The sequence below is a fragment of the Arachis ipaensis genome, chromosome B04, assembly GCF_000816755.2.
Source record: "Arachis ipaensis cultivar K30076 chromosome B04, Araip1.1, whole genome shotgun sequence".
NCBI classification, from domain to species: Eukaryota; Viridiplantae; Streptophyta; class Magnoliopsida; order Fabales; family Fabaceae; genus Arachis; species Arachis ipaensis.
Window position 1 is genome coordinate 1,720,772 of NC_029788.2, and position 13,809 is coordinate 1,734,580.

General features: G+C 36.9%; 1 protein-coding gene across 3 annotated transcripts; it reads left to right on the plus strand.

Moving 5' to 3' along the window:
* On the plus strand, positions 23–11,695 carry LOC107638294. 3 transcript variants are annotated; one of them, XM_016341503.2, is made up of 16 exons: positions 24–532; positions 630–1,294; positions 2,303–2,669; positions 2,742–3,043; positions 3,446–3,880; positions 3,965–4,036; positions 4,180–4,260; positions 4,428–4,468; positions 4,562–4,649; positions 4,723–4,875; positions 5,898–6,172; positions 6,251–6,320; positions 6,413–6,514; positions 10,758–10,863; positions 11,016–11,103; positions 11,291–11,695. In XM_016341503.2, the coding sequence occupies exons 1-16, from the start codon at positions 178–180 to the stop codon at positions 11,469–11,471; spliced, it is 3,381 nt and encodes a 1,126-aa protein (XP_016196989.1). In that variant the 5' UTR covers positions 24–177; the 3' UTR covers positions 11,472–11,695. The 3 variants fall into 3 exon arrangements, with proteins under 3 accessions (XP_016196988.1, XP_016196989.1, XP_016196987.1); XM_016341502.2 differs by having other exon boundaries at positions 23–532; positions 2,303–3,043; positions 4,431–4,468; XM_016341501.2 differs by having other exon boundaries at positions 2,303–3,043.

Here is a 13,809-nt window from a genome sequence, read left to right on the forward strand (position 1 = left end):
TTGCAGTAAATCTCATAACCACTGTGGATTTTAGTTATTGTCATCCGCCAAAGTCAAATCCGAAGCGGGACCAAAATGGCGCATTTTCCCGCACAAAAATTGAGGGTAAACATCTAGCCATCTAGGTGTCCTTCTGCTTACTCTCTTACTCCTGCAGTGCCCAAGCTCATTTCAACAATGGAACCTTCCAACAACACCGAAACCGAAGACGAGACCGTCGCGCTTCGGAGGAAGAAGTTGCGCCGCGTCAGCTTCGCGGACAACGAGATTACCTCCGTCCACATCTTCCGCCCCGACGACTCTTCTTCCTCCGACACTCCTCCCGGTTCAGTTCCTTCCTCCTCCCCCTCCCCCGAGGTCCTAGGGTTTTTCCGGGACCTGGCCGGCGACAGCGACGAAGACGACGAGCTCGACCTCAAGGAGTCCTCTTCCCCGCCCAACGGTGAAGCCGCCGATCTCAATCACTCCTTTCTGAGACCACTCGGTTCCCCTTCCCCCAGTGGCAGTAGCGCCGCTCCTTCCACTGACGATGGCGAGTTGCGCAACCCTTGCTACTTCTGTTTCACTTTTTTATTCTTTTTTCCCGTCGTGTTTCATTTCATTCCATTCCATTCCATTACATTGTGCAGAAGATGATTTTCGATGTCCGGTGTCGTCCAGTTTCATCAGACCCGAACGCTTGCCGGACTCTGCTGCATCTGATGATCTCACAATGGACTCAACTGCCTTTTCATTGCATTACCGGAGTCTTGCCAGGTCGGATTTTGAAGACTTGAAGACGCCCTCGAGGTTCAGTCCTCAGTTTGAAGAGACATTGCCGAGCCAAGGCTCCGGCCACTCAGCCTCCACTACTGGGTGTTTTATGGTTCTTTCGGAAGCCAAGATGCAGTCTCCTCAGTCTGGAGTACCTACGGATCCCGTGAATGTTTGTAGAGATTCCAGTGACATGAGTATGACTGGGTTGGACCCGCAGAGGTACGATTATGACAGACTCTCTCCTACTTTGGACGCAATCCTTGTAGAAGGAAGCAAGGATTTGCCTGCCATCTCCCCTTTGAATACTGAGGCTGCAGATTCACGGCTTAGCTCTCCAGTTGATCAAGTCATCCATGATTTCTTAGACAACGAGGGGAATCATACTGGTGTGGATGATTCAGTTCAGCCACATGGCATCCATGATTCTGAGGCTGCAGATACACCGAACGTAGGTCCAGCTATGGGTAGAGTTGGGAAACATGATACAGTCGCAGATGATTCCCTTCACCAAATCAAAACTCCTGATACTTCAATCAAGGCAAGGACCATTTTTAGTTGAATGTTGATTTGCATTTTGTCTCATGATGTTGATACCTTTTCTGTAAAATTTATCTGCAATTCCATGCCACTCCCTGGTACCCCAAAATACACTTACCTTTTATTTATAAGTAATTAGTTTATCAAAAATGATATTTGCACACCAAAATTAGCCACTAAAATCAGCCACTATGTATTTGTGTATAAATATAGGTGTAGTTTAATTAATTTTTAGTATTTATTTTGTATTTTTATGTGTATTCTATTCTAGTGGCTGATTTTAGTGGTTGATTTTGGGGTAAACCTAGCATGGTTGTTAGGTTATTATTCAATAGTACATGCACAATGAAGACATAGAGACAATCACACAAAGGTACATGGACACAAGAAGACACAAATTTTACATCTTGTTTGGTAACAAAGTACATGACAAAACAATACATTCTCAATCATAACAAAATGTCTGTTGTACCCTCAGCAGTAGCAGTCGGCTCCCACCATCATCGATCACCACCACTACCACAGATTCATTATCATCCTCCAAAAATCATCAATAGTCAACAAAAGAGCAAACAATATCCCTGAAATGAAAAGAAGTCGAGAGGAAGGATGAGAGGAGGCTCAATAATGGAGGGAGGGAGGAGAGGAGGAGGTGAGAGGGATGGGGAGAGAGGAGAAAGGAGAAGAGGCTGTTAGGATTGGAAAAATGAAAAGAATAAAATTTATGAGAAAAGAATAAGGGAAAAATTATAAGAGTCTGTTTATAAACATTTTGGAAGGATATGTATTTAGTGTGCATTTGTATACCACCGTGTCCATTGAAAATCTGTCATAGCAATCAATCGGTGAATGTGTGGCACTGTGTCATGTCTCCTATGGACAACCAAACACGCCCATAAGATTGTAGAATTGCATAGTTTATAATGATAATTTTGTGGCTGTCATTGCATCCAGTGGTGCATCTTTTGAACTACAATGCATACTAGGTGATACTTGTTACCTTCTGCAGGAAACCAAGAAGTTTGTTGAAGGTGCAAGTGCAGCAATCCATAAAGAGTTAGACTTTCTTATTGCTAATAGTGCAAGAACTCCACTAATGATGGGCAACTCAGTTCAATCAAAACTTGGTTATGGTGTTGCCCAGGTGAAGGGAAGTAATCTTGAAGACAGAGGACAAATGTCTGACATTAATGAAAAAGATTGTGAATACAATCAAGTTGAAACTCGAAATGCTTCTTTAGATGAGCATCTCTATGGTTTAACTCAAGGGAATAGGATGAATCAAGGTTCGATCATCACAGATTCCCATGGGATTGACTCCTTTAGAAACCTTGCGATGCTAACTGATAATGAACAGACTGTTGACTCAAAAACGGGTGAGCAAGCTTTTAGTTTGATTTCTGTTGACTTCCAGAGTGGCAAAAATTCTAAGACTGGGGAAATCACAGCTTCTTGCCTGCAGATTGACCAAACAGATAGCACAGTTGAGAAAAGGAAAGATGATGTTGCAAGTGTTACATATGATAATCCATTTTCTTCTCCTGTGATGTTGAACCAGAAGCGATCACAACATGTGGAATGCCAAAGGACTTGTTCTCATGAATTGAAGCAGCTGAAAAAGCATAATGAATCTGTTAATAGTGGTTTAGGGCAAGATGCTGAGAGCAACTCAGACGCAGCAGCTGATGGATTTGGGTTGTCTGGGTTTGAAAACAGTGTAAAGACTAGTACAGATTGTATGATTTCACAGGTAAAATGCAAGCGATTTATGTTAGTCATGATTCATGGAAGTAATAAAGACAATGTCTCTGAAAATCATTAGTAACTTGAGGGGCATCTGGAGTCATATATTAAATGATTGATGAGAGATTTTGTTGATATAAAGTTTAGATATTTAATCCATCTCATTTCAAAAGCTTTAAATTTACGAAATCTACTTCAGTTTGCCCAATTTTGCTATGGTTAGATTTTTCCTGTGTTAAATTGAAATTTTGACCCTTGTGAAATGTACTGGATATGTCTAAAGGTATCTTAGCCAACCTAAAAAGCTAACTCCTATTGGAAGGCGAACTTTCCTTGCCTTAAGATGTTGACGATTCAGTTTCTTCGATTTTTAATCCTCATTTTTGTCACTGATTTCATGCTTCTTAAGAGTGCATCCAAGAGAAAACCAGCTGAGAGTCCTAGTAATATGGTTTTGTTTCTGAGCACTCCTAGCAAAGAAACTCCAACTCTGTCGCCATCTCTTTATGGGTCTTCGAGTGAACTGCTGAACAGTAATATGCAAGACTTGTCTAATAAAGATAACTCATATGGTCATTGCCATCTTGACAACAACTGCCGAGGGGCACCCAAAGTAGCTCTGAGCCCTGTTACCAAGTCTGGCTTTGAGTTTTCTTTTGAGAAGAAAAGAAAGGGTTTTGAGATACAATTACCAGGTGATGGAGACAAAGACAAATTTGGGAGGATTATAAGAAGTCCAGAGGTCCATATTGGGAATAGTGCTATACAACTTAATTCGGAGCAAAGACGTTACATGAGCAGTGGAGAGAAGCTCAGAGATCAGACATGGAATGACTGGGCTGATGTATGGGTATTTTTTTATGATAAGAATCAATTTTAGTTTTGATATTTTTGTTAGAGCCTCTTAAACTTCTAAAGTACTTTGCAGTTTCTCAAGAAGTTCCTCGGGAGCACACAACATTTCCTTTCTCCGTCAGTTGATAGGCTAAATTTACGAATGGTAAGTCATGAATGTAGAATTAGGAAGTAATAGCATTCAAATAAAATTGTGGATATTGTTGCTTACTTTGTTATACAGTTCATGCATATTTTATCATCAATATTCTGTATCAGTAATTTATTTATTTTATCCTCAATATTTAGATATGCAAGCTGGAAGAAGTTCTTGTTCATCTGCAGAAAGTTAAGCAATGTGAATTTCTTTGTTCTGACATTCATCCTCAGGTCTGTTACATTATTTAGTCAAGTTTAATGCATTTTGCAGTTTAATTGTGGGCAAACTTACATTTTATAGTGATTAGAACAGATTATATTAAATATTAAGACAATAAGCAATATGTTAATTTGACGTGTCTCATTGCTTATGGTCATGTTTCTTGTTTTCCTTTCAGAAGAAAATAGCCGATACCCAAAATGTTTCTAGACATAAAAGGTACATTCTTTGACTGCATCACTAAGTTTAAAATGGTTCACATTATGTTTGTGGAACAGTTTTGCTGTAATGATAGATTATATAACCTAGCAGATATGTTGAAGGAAGAATGCTGATGCTTAATATATCATATGAGAAGGCTAAATTGCAGTTAATGCATATGAAGCGTGACAGATTGCTGGTATTCTATCTTACGTCTTGATGTTTTGCTGCACCTGCGGTTGGTGGTGGTACTAAAATTTCATTGTTTACAGAAAAAAGTACAGCAGTTGAACCATGGCCTTCAGGAGTCTAAGGAAATGGAGTTGCGTTTCATGGCATCCTTATCTAAGAGTGTGGCAGTGGAAACTCAAGCTAATGATATTCGTATCACTACTAGCTTGCTCAATTCTGAGGGAAAATGTCAGGTATTTTGATTGGATATATACATATGCAATTGTTTTAATAATCCCTATCAAAATGATGCACCCAAGCAAACTCGTGTTATCTTTTAAATAATGGTGCTATCCCAACAATTTTTATAATGTATTTGTTCTTAATCCTGTTTTGACCAGTGCATCTACTTATGTAACGCAACATTATCATCTTTGCAACACTAAGCTCAGATAGTCAAGGACAGTGTAGTACTAATAGTGTGTATTTGTGTTTCTTATTTTGTGTTAGAAACAATTTAGAATAGAGATATAAAGGAAATATGAGGCTATCTCCCCTAATATGTGTGCTGTGTGGGGAAATCCAGAAACAGTACAACATGTCTTTTCCAGCAAGTCCTTAGATCAGAATTCAGATTAACAGGTTTTATGGGAAAAGAAAGACATTTGTCCTCTATCTAGTCTAGTGTAAAGCTCAATGATCATTTAACAGGACCTTTTTTTTTTTCGTGGACATATTAAGATAAGAAAGTTACACTTCATTTATAATATTCTTTTACCAAAAAAAAAAAAAAAGAAAACAAGAAAAGGAGAGAAGAGAAAGAAAAATAAAGGAAATAAGCGACAACTCTTATAATTACTTTGTAAATAGAAATGGACCACTGATTTCATGAAGAAATTGATATTCTTAAAATTTCCATGTTATACTAACTGTATATCTAGATATTCTAAGATACTAACAAGTTTCTTCCCAAATCTGTTGTTAGTATGAAAAGAATGCCAGAAAACAGTTAAGGTGCATAATTAAAACCGTACAGTTCATATAACTTGTGCTCTCTCTTTCAACAGATCACTGTTATAAAGAAATATTTTAATTTAGTATTTCACCTAATTTGTGAATTTCCTGTTGGAAAGTATGATGTATTTTCCTTATATGTTGTTGCTAGTTTCTCTTTGTGGTTCATTGGTGCAACTCTATGATAGATTTAATTTATTGTTCGCTTTTTCTTTTCAATTGATGATATTTTAGTGGTTAATGCTTGTTCTTTTGATAAAAGGTGATCGAACTGAGGCAGGAGCTTGAAAATTTGACTTGTAAAGCAAAATCCTTAAGTGAATTCTTTCATAGTGTTTGCAAGATTGAAGGGGTTCAAAGCTATATTGATACCATAGAATTTGTTCGTGATTATATCCAGAAGAGAATGTCTAACCCATTACCTGACAAAGATTTTTGCTTCTACCTTTTCTTTAAGCAATGGGTTATTGAAGATTTTGAGCACACAGATGGTGGTTACAAAATTATTCTCAACTATTGTGGTTATGTCATCCAGAGGTTAGCCATATTTGATTTCTTTTTCCATGATTTATTTATTTTACTTGAAGCATTAAGTATATGTTTGGTGGAATTTAGGTTTGCAGTAAATGCCAGTCTACCTAGCATAATAACTTCAAACGACTTGAATGATGTGAACATTATGAAGGTAATTTTATTTTTCAAGTTAGCTGTTTTATTACAATATTCAGTATTCATAATTTTTTTTATTTTCTAATATGGAGAAGTGTCTCGTTTCAGACTTTTCCTGACATCAATGCTTGTTCTGCATTTGAATTTGTCTTAAATACCCATACCACTAAGAAATGCACAGATTCAATAAGTTTGGGACAAGAAACACAGGTAAATTACTCCATTTGTTTAGTTATGTATTCATATTTTCCCCTTTTAAAAGGATTGGTCCACAAATTGCTTTTCGTTTGGCTAATATGCTTGATATAAACAAGGCAAACCAATAGGAGAATGAATTTAATGAATGTGATTTATAGTTAAAGCCAAGAGCTGAGGATAGTAGCTGAGCCTTGGCTAACTGCTTAGGAATGTAACACACTAACACTTACAGCCACTATAATTATGAGACAATTGTCATCATCCTATGCTAATAGGCATAGTTTAACACTTTTAACTACATACTAGTTTGATATTTGTACATTTAATGATTTAACTCTTAGATGTGATCTAAGACCAGTAGTTTCTACATTTTATTCCTATAATGGTATTAAGCTATTTTATGCTGTTATATCTAAGAATTTCAATCTTAAAAAATTGGGTTAGTCTACATCTTGCTTATTTGGGCATATTAAGGTCGCCTGGTTGAAGTTCTCCAAATTTTGATTCTGGAAAGCAGAATGGAAATATGAGTAATTCTTCATTTCTCTATCATTGGCTGGTTTGCCACCCGAGTTTGACTCTTTGAGCAATATTTCTTGGGCAGTGCTTCTTCATCTTAGAGGGATGTCTTTGCTTGGTTACTCTGAATCAACCTGTACCTGTGCTTGTTTCACCTCTATCTGACGCTAACCCCAACTTTTTTCTAATCATTCGGTTATCCTTCCTACTAGTTTTGTACACTAGATTTGTGGTAAAGATGAATGTCTGCTGTGCACATTTTACCACAAATTCAGTCATACTCAGGGTTATGGGGTGTGATGGGTAGTGCATAGTGGTTCATTTATTTTTCTGTTAGACTGGGAATGTTTGAAATAGATGTGTAAAGTGTAAACATTTTCAAACTGGTTAGAAACAGGTTTGGAACCACTTCAAAAATTATTGGTTCAGTTTTAAAACTATTTAAAAAACCAGGCCCTTTTTTTTCGTAATGGTATGCTTACGGATCAGTTTAACAACCAGTTTATTTGAACAGTCCTACACAAGGATGAGAAGAATACATGTTTAAAACCCAAATAGTAGCAAGGTTTCCTGCATTTTGAATGAGAACAATTGCAGAAGATGTGTAAATGACAATGAAAGATAGAAGTCCTAGGAGCCCTTCAGCCTCTAGGTTCTCGGATCTAGTTTCAAATCTGCTCTGCCTCCTGCTTAACCCACTCACATGATTGAAATCTCCTCTAATGAACTCTCCACACCTCACGCTGCCCACACATTGCTGACTAAATGATAATTTGTCTTCAGCCCAGTTAATATAGAGTAAGTACACAACTACACATCAGTTTCAAATGCTAACCTATAGGTAGGCTAACCTAATTTAGGATATTATTACATAATTACAGATGCACAATACCATGGAGTTTGATTAATACAGATGTGTAATCCCACAGAATTTGCAGATTTGAATGAGCAAATCTCTGCTGGAATATCTGCTAATATAATGGCAGATATTCTGTTGATATTCTACAATAATATCCAGTCAATTCTAATGACATTCCCCCTCAAATTGATATTGGAAAAATCTATGAGCATCAATTTGCTAATTAGGAAATTTGGCACAACGTTGCAAGGATTTTGTGAAGATGTCTGCCACTTAAATGGACGTGGAGACCCAAGGTAGAGTGATAACTTGGTGGTCAGATGCCTGATGGATCTAGTGGCAATCTACCTCTAGTTTGTCCATTCGTGGTGTTGCAATCTGGATGGTACTTGTGTTGTCAGCATGGGGTGGTGTTGGTTGAGCTCGTAAGAAACCCGGATTAGAAGTAACACCAGGCGACCAAATAACCTCAGAACATGTTAAGTACAATACACTGATATTCTACTTCTGTGGATGTCTGACAGTCTTGCTTCTTGCATTTCCATGAAAATTGGAGCATCACTAACCGGTAGATTTCTGTGTGTAATCAGCATCACTATATGCTTCAAGTTGCAGTCAGAAGCCATTAGGTATTTTCATAATGTGGTGCACTACTGAAAGATGGAAATTTGGGCATTGCATGAATTTGCTTACTATGTGAACAACAAAAGAGATGTCTGGTCAACTGTGGATTACATAGATAAGACTACCAACCAACTTTTAGTAAAAAGATGGGTCTGGTAGAAGTTAACCTTCATCTCTTCTATGTTTTGCATTAACCCCAAGGAAAAATTGAGATGCCCAAGATCTTTCTTGTTGAAAGTTGATGTCATGACTTGGTCTAGCCATGATTGGTGCATAGAGACATCCGTACCTAGCAAGCCTCAGATAGACTTCATAGGAAAAAACGACTAGTGTCACCAGACATAATTTCAATCAATACATTCACATATCTTGGGGTTTCAAGCCTTCTTTGAATGCACAGCAGATCCCACAGATACAAGATTTAACAGGAGATAATCAAAATTTAAGAAAATATTAGTTTAAGTACTTAAAACAACTAAACAAGTAATCATCAAAACTTCCATATAAGAGTGATTTTCCTCTTCAAGCTTAGGCTACTTCAAATGGGGTTTTGAAGATGTAAGCTAAAATAATAGAGTACAAAATGATGGGTATATAATATTGATACAGTGCAGAAAGAGTAATAAAATGAAAAACCAGATGAGTTTTGCATATCAAAGAATAAAACGGGTATGAAGAGAGGAGAGAAGGGGAATGGGTGACACAAAGGTAGAAGCTCGGGAAAGGAGAAGAAATGGACAAGAAAAAAAGAATGAGTGCGTGAGAAAATCTGGCCACTAGTGTCTCTTTTATTTGTTTATTTATTTATTTTCTTGGTCGTCACAGTTGAATGCAGCTGTTGCTTGATTTCAAAGATAGCCTCTTGATTGGAGCCCATCACCACAATGTCGTGTACATAAACAAGGAATACCACAATTCCTTTAGAAGTCCTTTTTATAAAAATGGTTGGATCATACTGATTTTGTATGAAAGAAAAACCAGTCAGTGTTGTTTAGAACTTCTCAAACCATACCCTTGGTGCCTGTTTCAATCCATATAAAGAATGTGCTTTAAGGTCAGCCTGGAGGAATGCATTCTTGACATCAATCTGGTGTGTTAAGGCCAAGATTTGGATGCAATAATGGCAAGAATGGTGTGCACAATAGTCATCTTGGCAATGGATGCATAGAACAACATCCAATGTTTGATTTTCTTTCAATGCTATTAGTTTTGTTCATTAGAGCTTGTTGCCAACGTTCAAGTTTGATTGCCTGTTTGTTGGATGAAGGTATAGAAACATATGCCAAAGTTGCTGTCATGGATAAAAAATGGAAGAAAAACCATACTTATCAGGGGTTCATAAATGTCTGAACTATGCCATAATGGAGCTGGTAATGAATCAAGTATTGGATCAACAGCCATAGGGTGGTTGGGAAGGGCCTCTGGTGTTCATAAGCTTGATTAGGAGTGATAGCTGGATATTGTTTGGTATACTAATAAAGGTTTTGATGATGCTGGCTCTGCAGAACTATTAGAAAACAATGGAAAAACTGATATGGGGATGCACTAATATTTTTTGAGAACTTGTCTGCTGAAGGTCTTCCTTTAGTATAAGTTCATGAAACTACTGAGTGATAAATTTCTTGAAATTGAGATCTGATTTTGAAGGTATTCTGCCATAATATCCAATCATGTCAATTGGCATTCCCTTCTTCCTTGCCTAAATTGGGCTTATTCAACTTACTAAGCTCAAGTAATTGCTATTCGAGTCGGCATTTTATAAATAAAAGGCTTGAACAAGAGAGGTGCATCTATGTATCTTTTTCATACTTCAAGCCAAAAGGAAGTTTGTGTGACAGGTATGTTTGATATAAAAACCATTGTGTTCTCTAATAAATTAGATCTTATTATGGACGGTCCTTGACCATGCATTCTTTTGTAAGTGGGGTTTATAATACCTTAGCCAAACCTTTTGCACGGGCTGGGTTGTAAAATCTAAGAAAGCTTGCGTCCTTAATATTTTAGTTGCTTTATCTGGCTGACAGGCTGAGGATTTGTTTCTTTATTTTATTTAATAATCCTGGTAGCTGGCCAGAAGAATCTCAGGCTCAAGCAATTATGTTTCTAGTTAGAATTTCATTTTTCTTTAAATTTCTTCGGCTAAATGCTTGCTTTTACAAGTTTGTAGCATGCAATTATCAGAGTAGGAAATGGATGAATGCTGGATTCTGCTGAAATTTATTGTTGTTATCACTGACCTGCTATTGTATGCAGATAATTAGTTCACTTCTGAGTAATTTGCTAGATGTGGTTGAGGAGGTTCAGTTATCTCGCATAGAAATTAGAAATCTGGTCCAGGCAAAGTTCTTTTCCCATTCTGGTAAAGAAAGTTCTATTTCTGAATTCTGGAGTTTGATTCCCAATTATATGCAGCAAAGTCTTAAAATTCTTGATAGGAATTACATCCTTGCAATTTGAGAGTCTTGATCAAGGACTTAATTGTAGTTTCACTTAATGTATGTTGTTTTGCAGGTCAACAGCTTGATTTGCAGCTAGTTTTCATGGACTTTAGTAGTGGTAGGAAAGTGAAGGTGACTTTTGATATGACATGCATTAAATGGTAGGTCCTGCCGTGGTCTTTCTATTTTCCCCCCCCCCCCCATTCAAAAAAATAAATGTAAATCCTTATTTCTATCATTAATTCTAAACGTGTTTAGTATTATTTAATAATTTCATTCGGAAGATCAGTTTTATTTGTGTTTTGTTTTTAAAGAAGCTAATTGGTTGGACAAATTGTGTCTGAGCAGTGGGGCTTATCCTGCAAAGGTCCTTCCATCTCAAATACTTGGTCATACCGGCATGGAACATGACTCGCCTTTGTCCCTTGTATCTCAAGTAAGAAGTGCAGCTGAGAATGTGGGAGTTGGATATTTGAGAATTATTAGGCTTTGCAGGTGTATCTCCCGGATAATTCAGCCTTGCACTTAAAGAAGCAAAATCGATGGCTGCTTCTCTGTTTGATTTCCGTTATTCTCAATTTTTGCCATCGGAGATTTTTCTTGTATACTTGTACTCTTTATGCTACTATATATACTTATAACTGGTAGGATGAATAGAAGGTTTCCACGGGCCAAAATGAGTTTTGCAAATTATCTTATTTTTTTAGAACGTTCTGTCAAAGTAATTTCTTTTTTTATGGGTATTAAGTTATTATACATTTTTCATTGTAGAATTGTCGCGCTCAAAGTCCTGTATGTTACTAATATAAGATGTCATGAAATAGTGAAAATAACTTCACAAAAACTCACCTGGAATGTAGCTTCTTTGGGATTGAGGCATGATGAACACCATTCAAAAATTGCCAAACAAATCATTTTCACCAATGCCATAGCCATTAGTTTATGAACTAAAATTCAAAAAGGTGTCATAATTTATAATAATAACAACTTATAGTAACTTACATGGTTAGGAACTTTAATTCTCTTGCTAGTTGCAATAATCGTAGTAGTAGAAGGGTCATTATGTGTTATTGTTTGTGCTTGTTCTTCTTTGTTTGAAACATGACAGCCCATTTGGCAGTTGGATAATGCTTTCCAACATCACTCAAGTTTCTCATTTATAAAATAAGACAATGTAACTTACAATTTTTTCTTCTTTCTTTATCTTTTTCCTTCACACTTAAGAGAAAAGAGTAGAGAGCAAAAACAATAAGATATTTTTCTAATTTGAGAATGGAAATAAAATAAAGATTAGAGAAGGTAGATATGATGAAATGCATATATCTTTCTAATTTGAGAACTGAAATAAAATAAAGATTAGAGAAGGTAGATATGATGAAATGCAAACTGTGCAAGATTGGGGCTAGGATTTCATGCGAGTCGGACCAGGCTAGCTTATATTGGACTTGCGACGCTAATGTTCACGATGCTAACTTCCTTGTAGTTAGGCACTCCAAGACGATCCTTTGTTAAGAGGGTTCATTGTCGACGTTGTTGTTGTAGTTATCGTACTCGAAGGAGAGGAAGTCATCTAAGGCGGCAGAGGTAGATGGTACCAATATTACCGGTGCCGATAGGGTAAGGAGGTGAAAGTCGCATAAAATCGGACTATGAAACACCGAATGAGTCCCAAAAACTCGAAGCTACTTCTTCAGAGATGCAGAAAATGATAGATTTTGAGAGAAAATTAGGAATAAGAGCGCAAGAAATTCAAATCATAAATTTGAAATGAGAAAAGATTAAATCTTACTTAAAAGCTTTTTTGTTTGAGAAAAATTTCAGCCGAGCCAATTTCAAATTTTAAATTTCGTTTGTCAAACAAGAAAAAAGTTGTACAAAAAATTTGTTGTGCGACATGGTACTGCTGTGTTTTCTTATCTCCCACGTGTCATTCAACCAGAATACATACTTGTCGAGTACTCATAGCACCACATGTCAATCAAAGAACCATCCACTACATTCTTAATAAATAACTCATCGCACCACGTGTCAATCAGGTAGCGTTTGGTTAGTAAGACATACACAATAGTACATGTCCATTGTTTGTTTGTTGAGACATAAATTTTGTATGGATACACAGATAGACACGGAAGCACACAAATACATAAAATTTGTGTACTACAATAGGAGGTGGAACACAATCTTTTTTACATTTATTTTTCAATTATATCCTTCCAGATCTTCTTCCTCCTTCTGCCATCAGAAAGACCTTCTTCCTCTTTTTTCTATTTCTCACCTCTCTTCCTGCCACCATTCCAAACCACCTCCGTCAGATCTTCTTTTCCTTTCCTCTCTCCCACCCAAACCACCACCATATGTCACTTCTTTCCCCGCTTTCTGCCGCTAAACAACCGCCGCCTCTCTTTCTCCACTCTTTTCTTTCTCTTTTTCTTTGTTCCTTGGCTATTTCATCGCTATTGTCGTCGCCCTCTGCCGTTGTTGCCTCCAGATCTGTCTTTCTTTCTCTCCCTCTTCGAATCTGCCACTGCTACTTCTCTCCCTTTCTCCGTCTTTGAGTTCGCCATTGTCGCCTCTCTCCCTTTTTCTCTTCGAGATCGCCATTGTCGTCTCTCTTCCGCTCTTACTCTCTGCACACTTTTCTGTCATATTTGTTTCAGTTTTTTCTTTTTTTTTTTAACTTTAGAGTTGTTAAATTGATTATTAAGTAGCGTTTTTACTGTTATTAATGGATGAATTTGTTGTTGAAATTATTGAAATTTTCTATTATTTGAATTATTGGTTTTTGGTTATGAATGGTGATAGAAGAGAAAAATAGATGGTAATAGATGAAAAATTTAGATGATAGTGGTGAAGATAAATAATGGGGG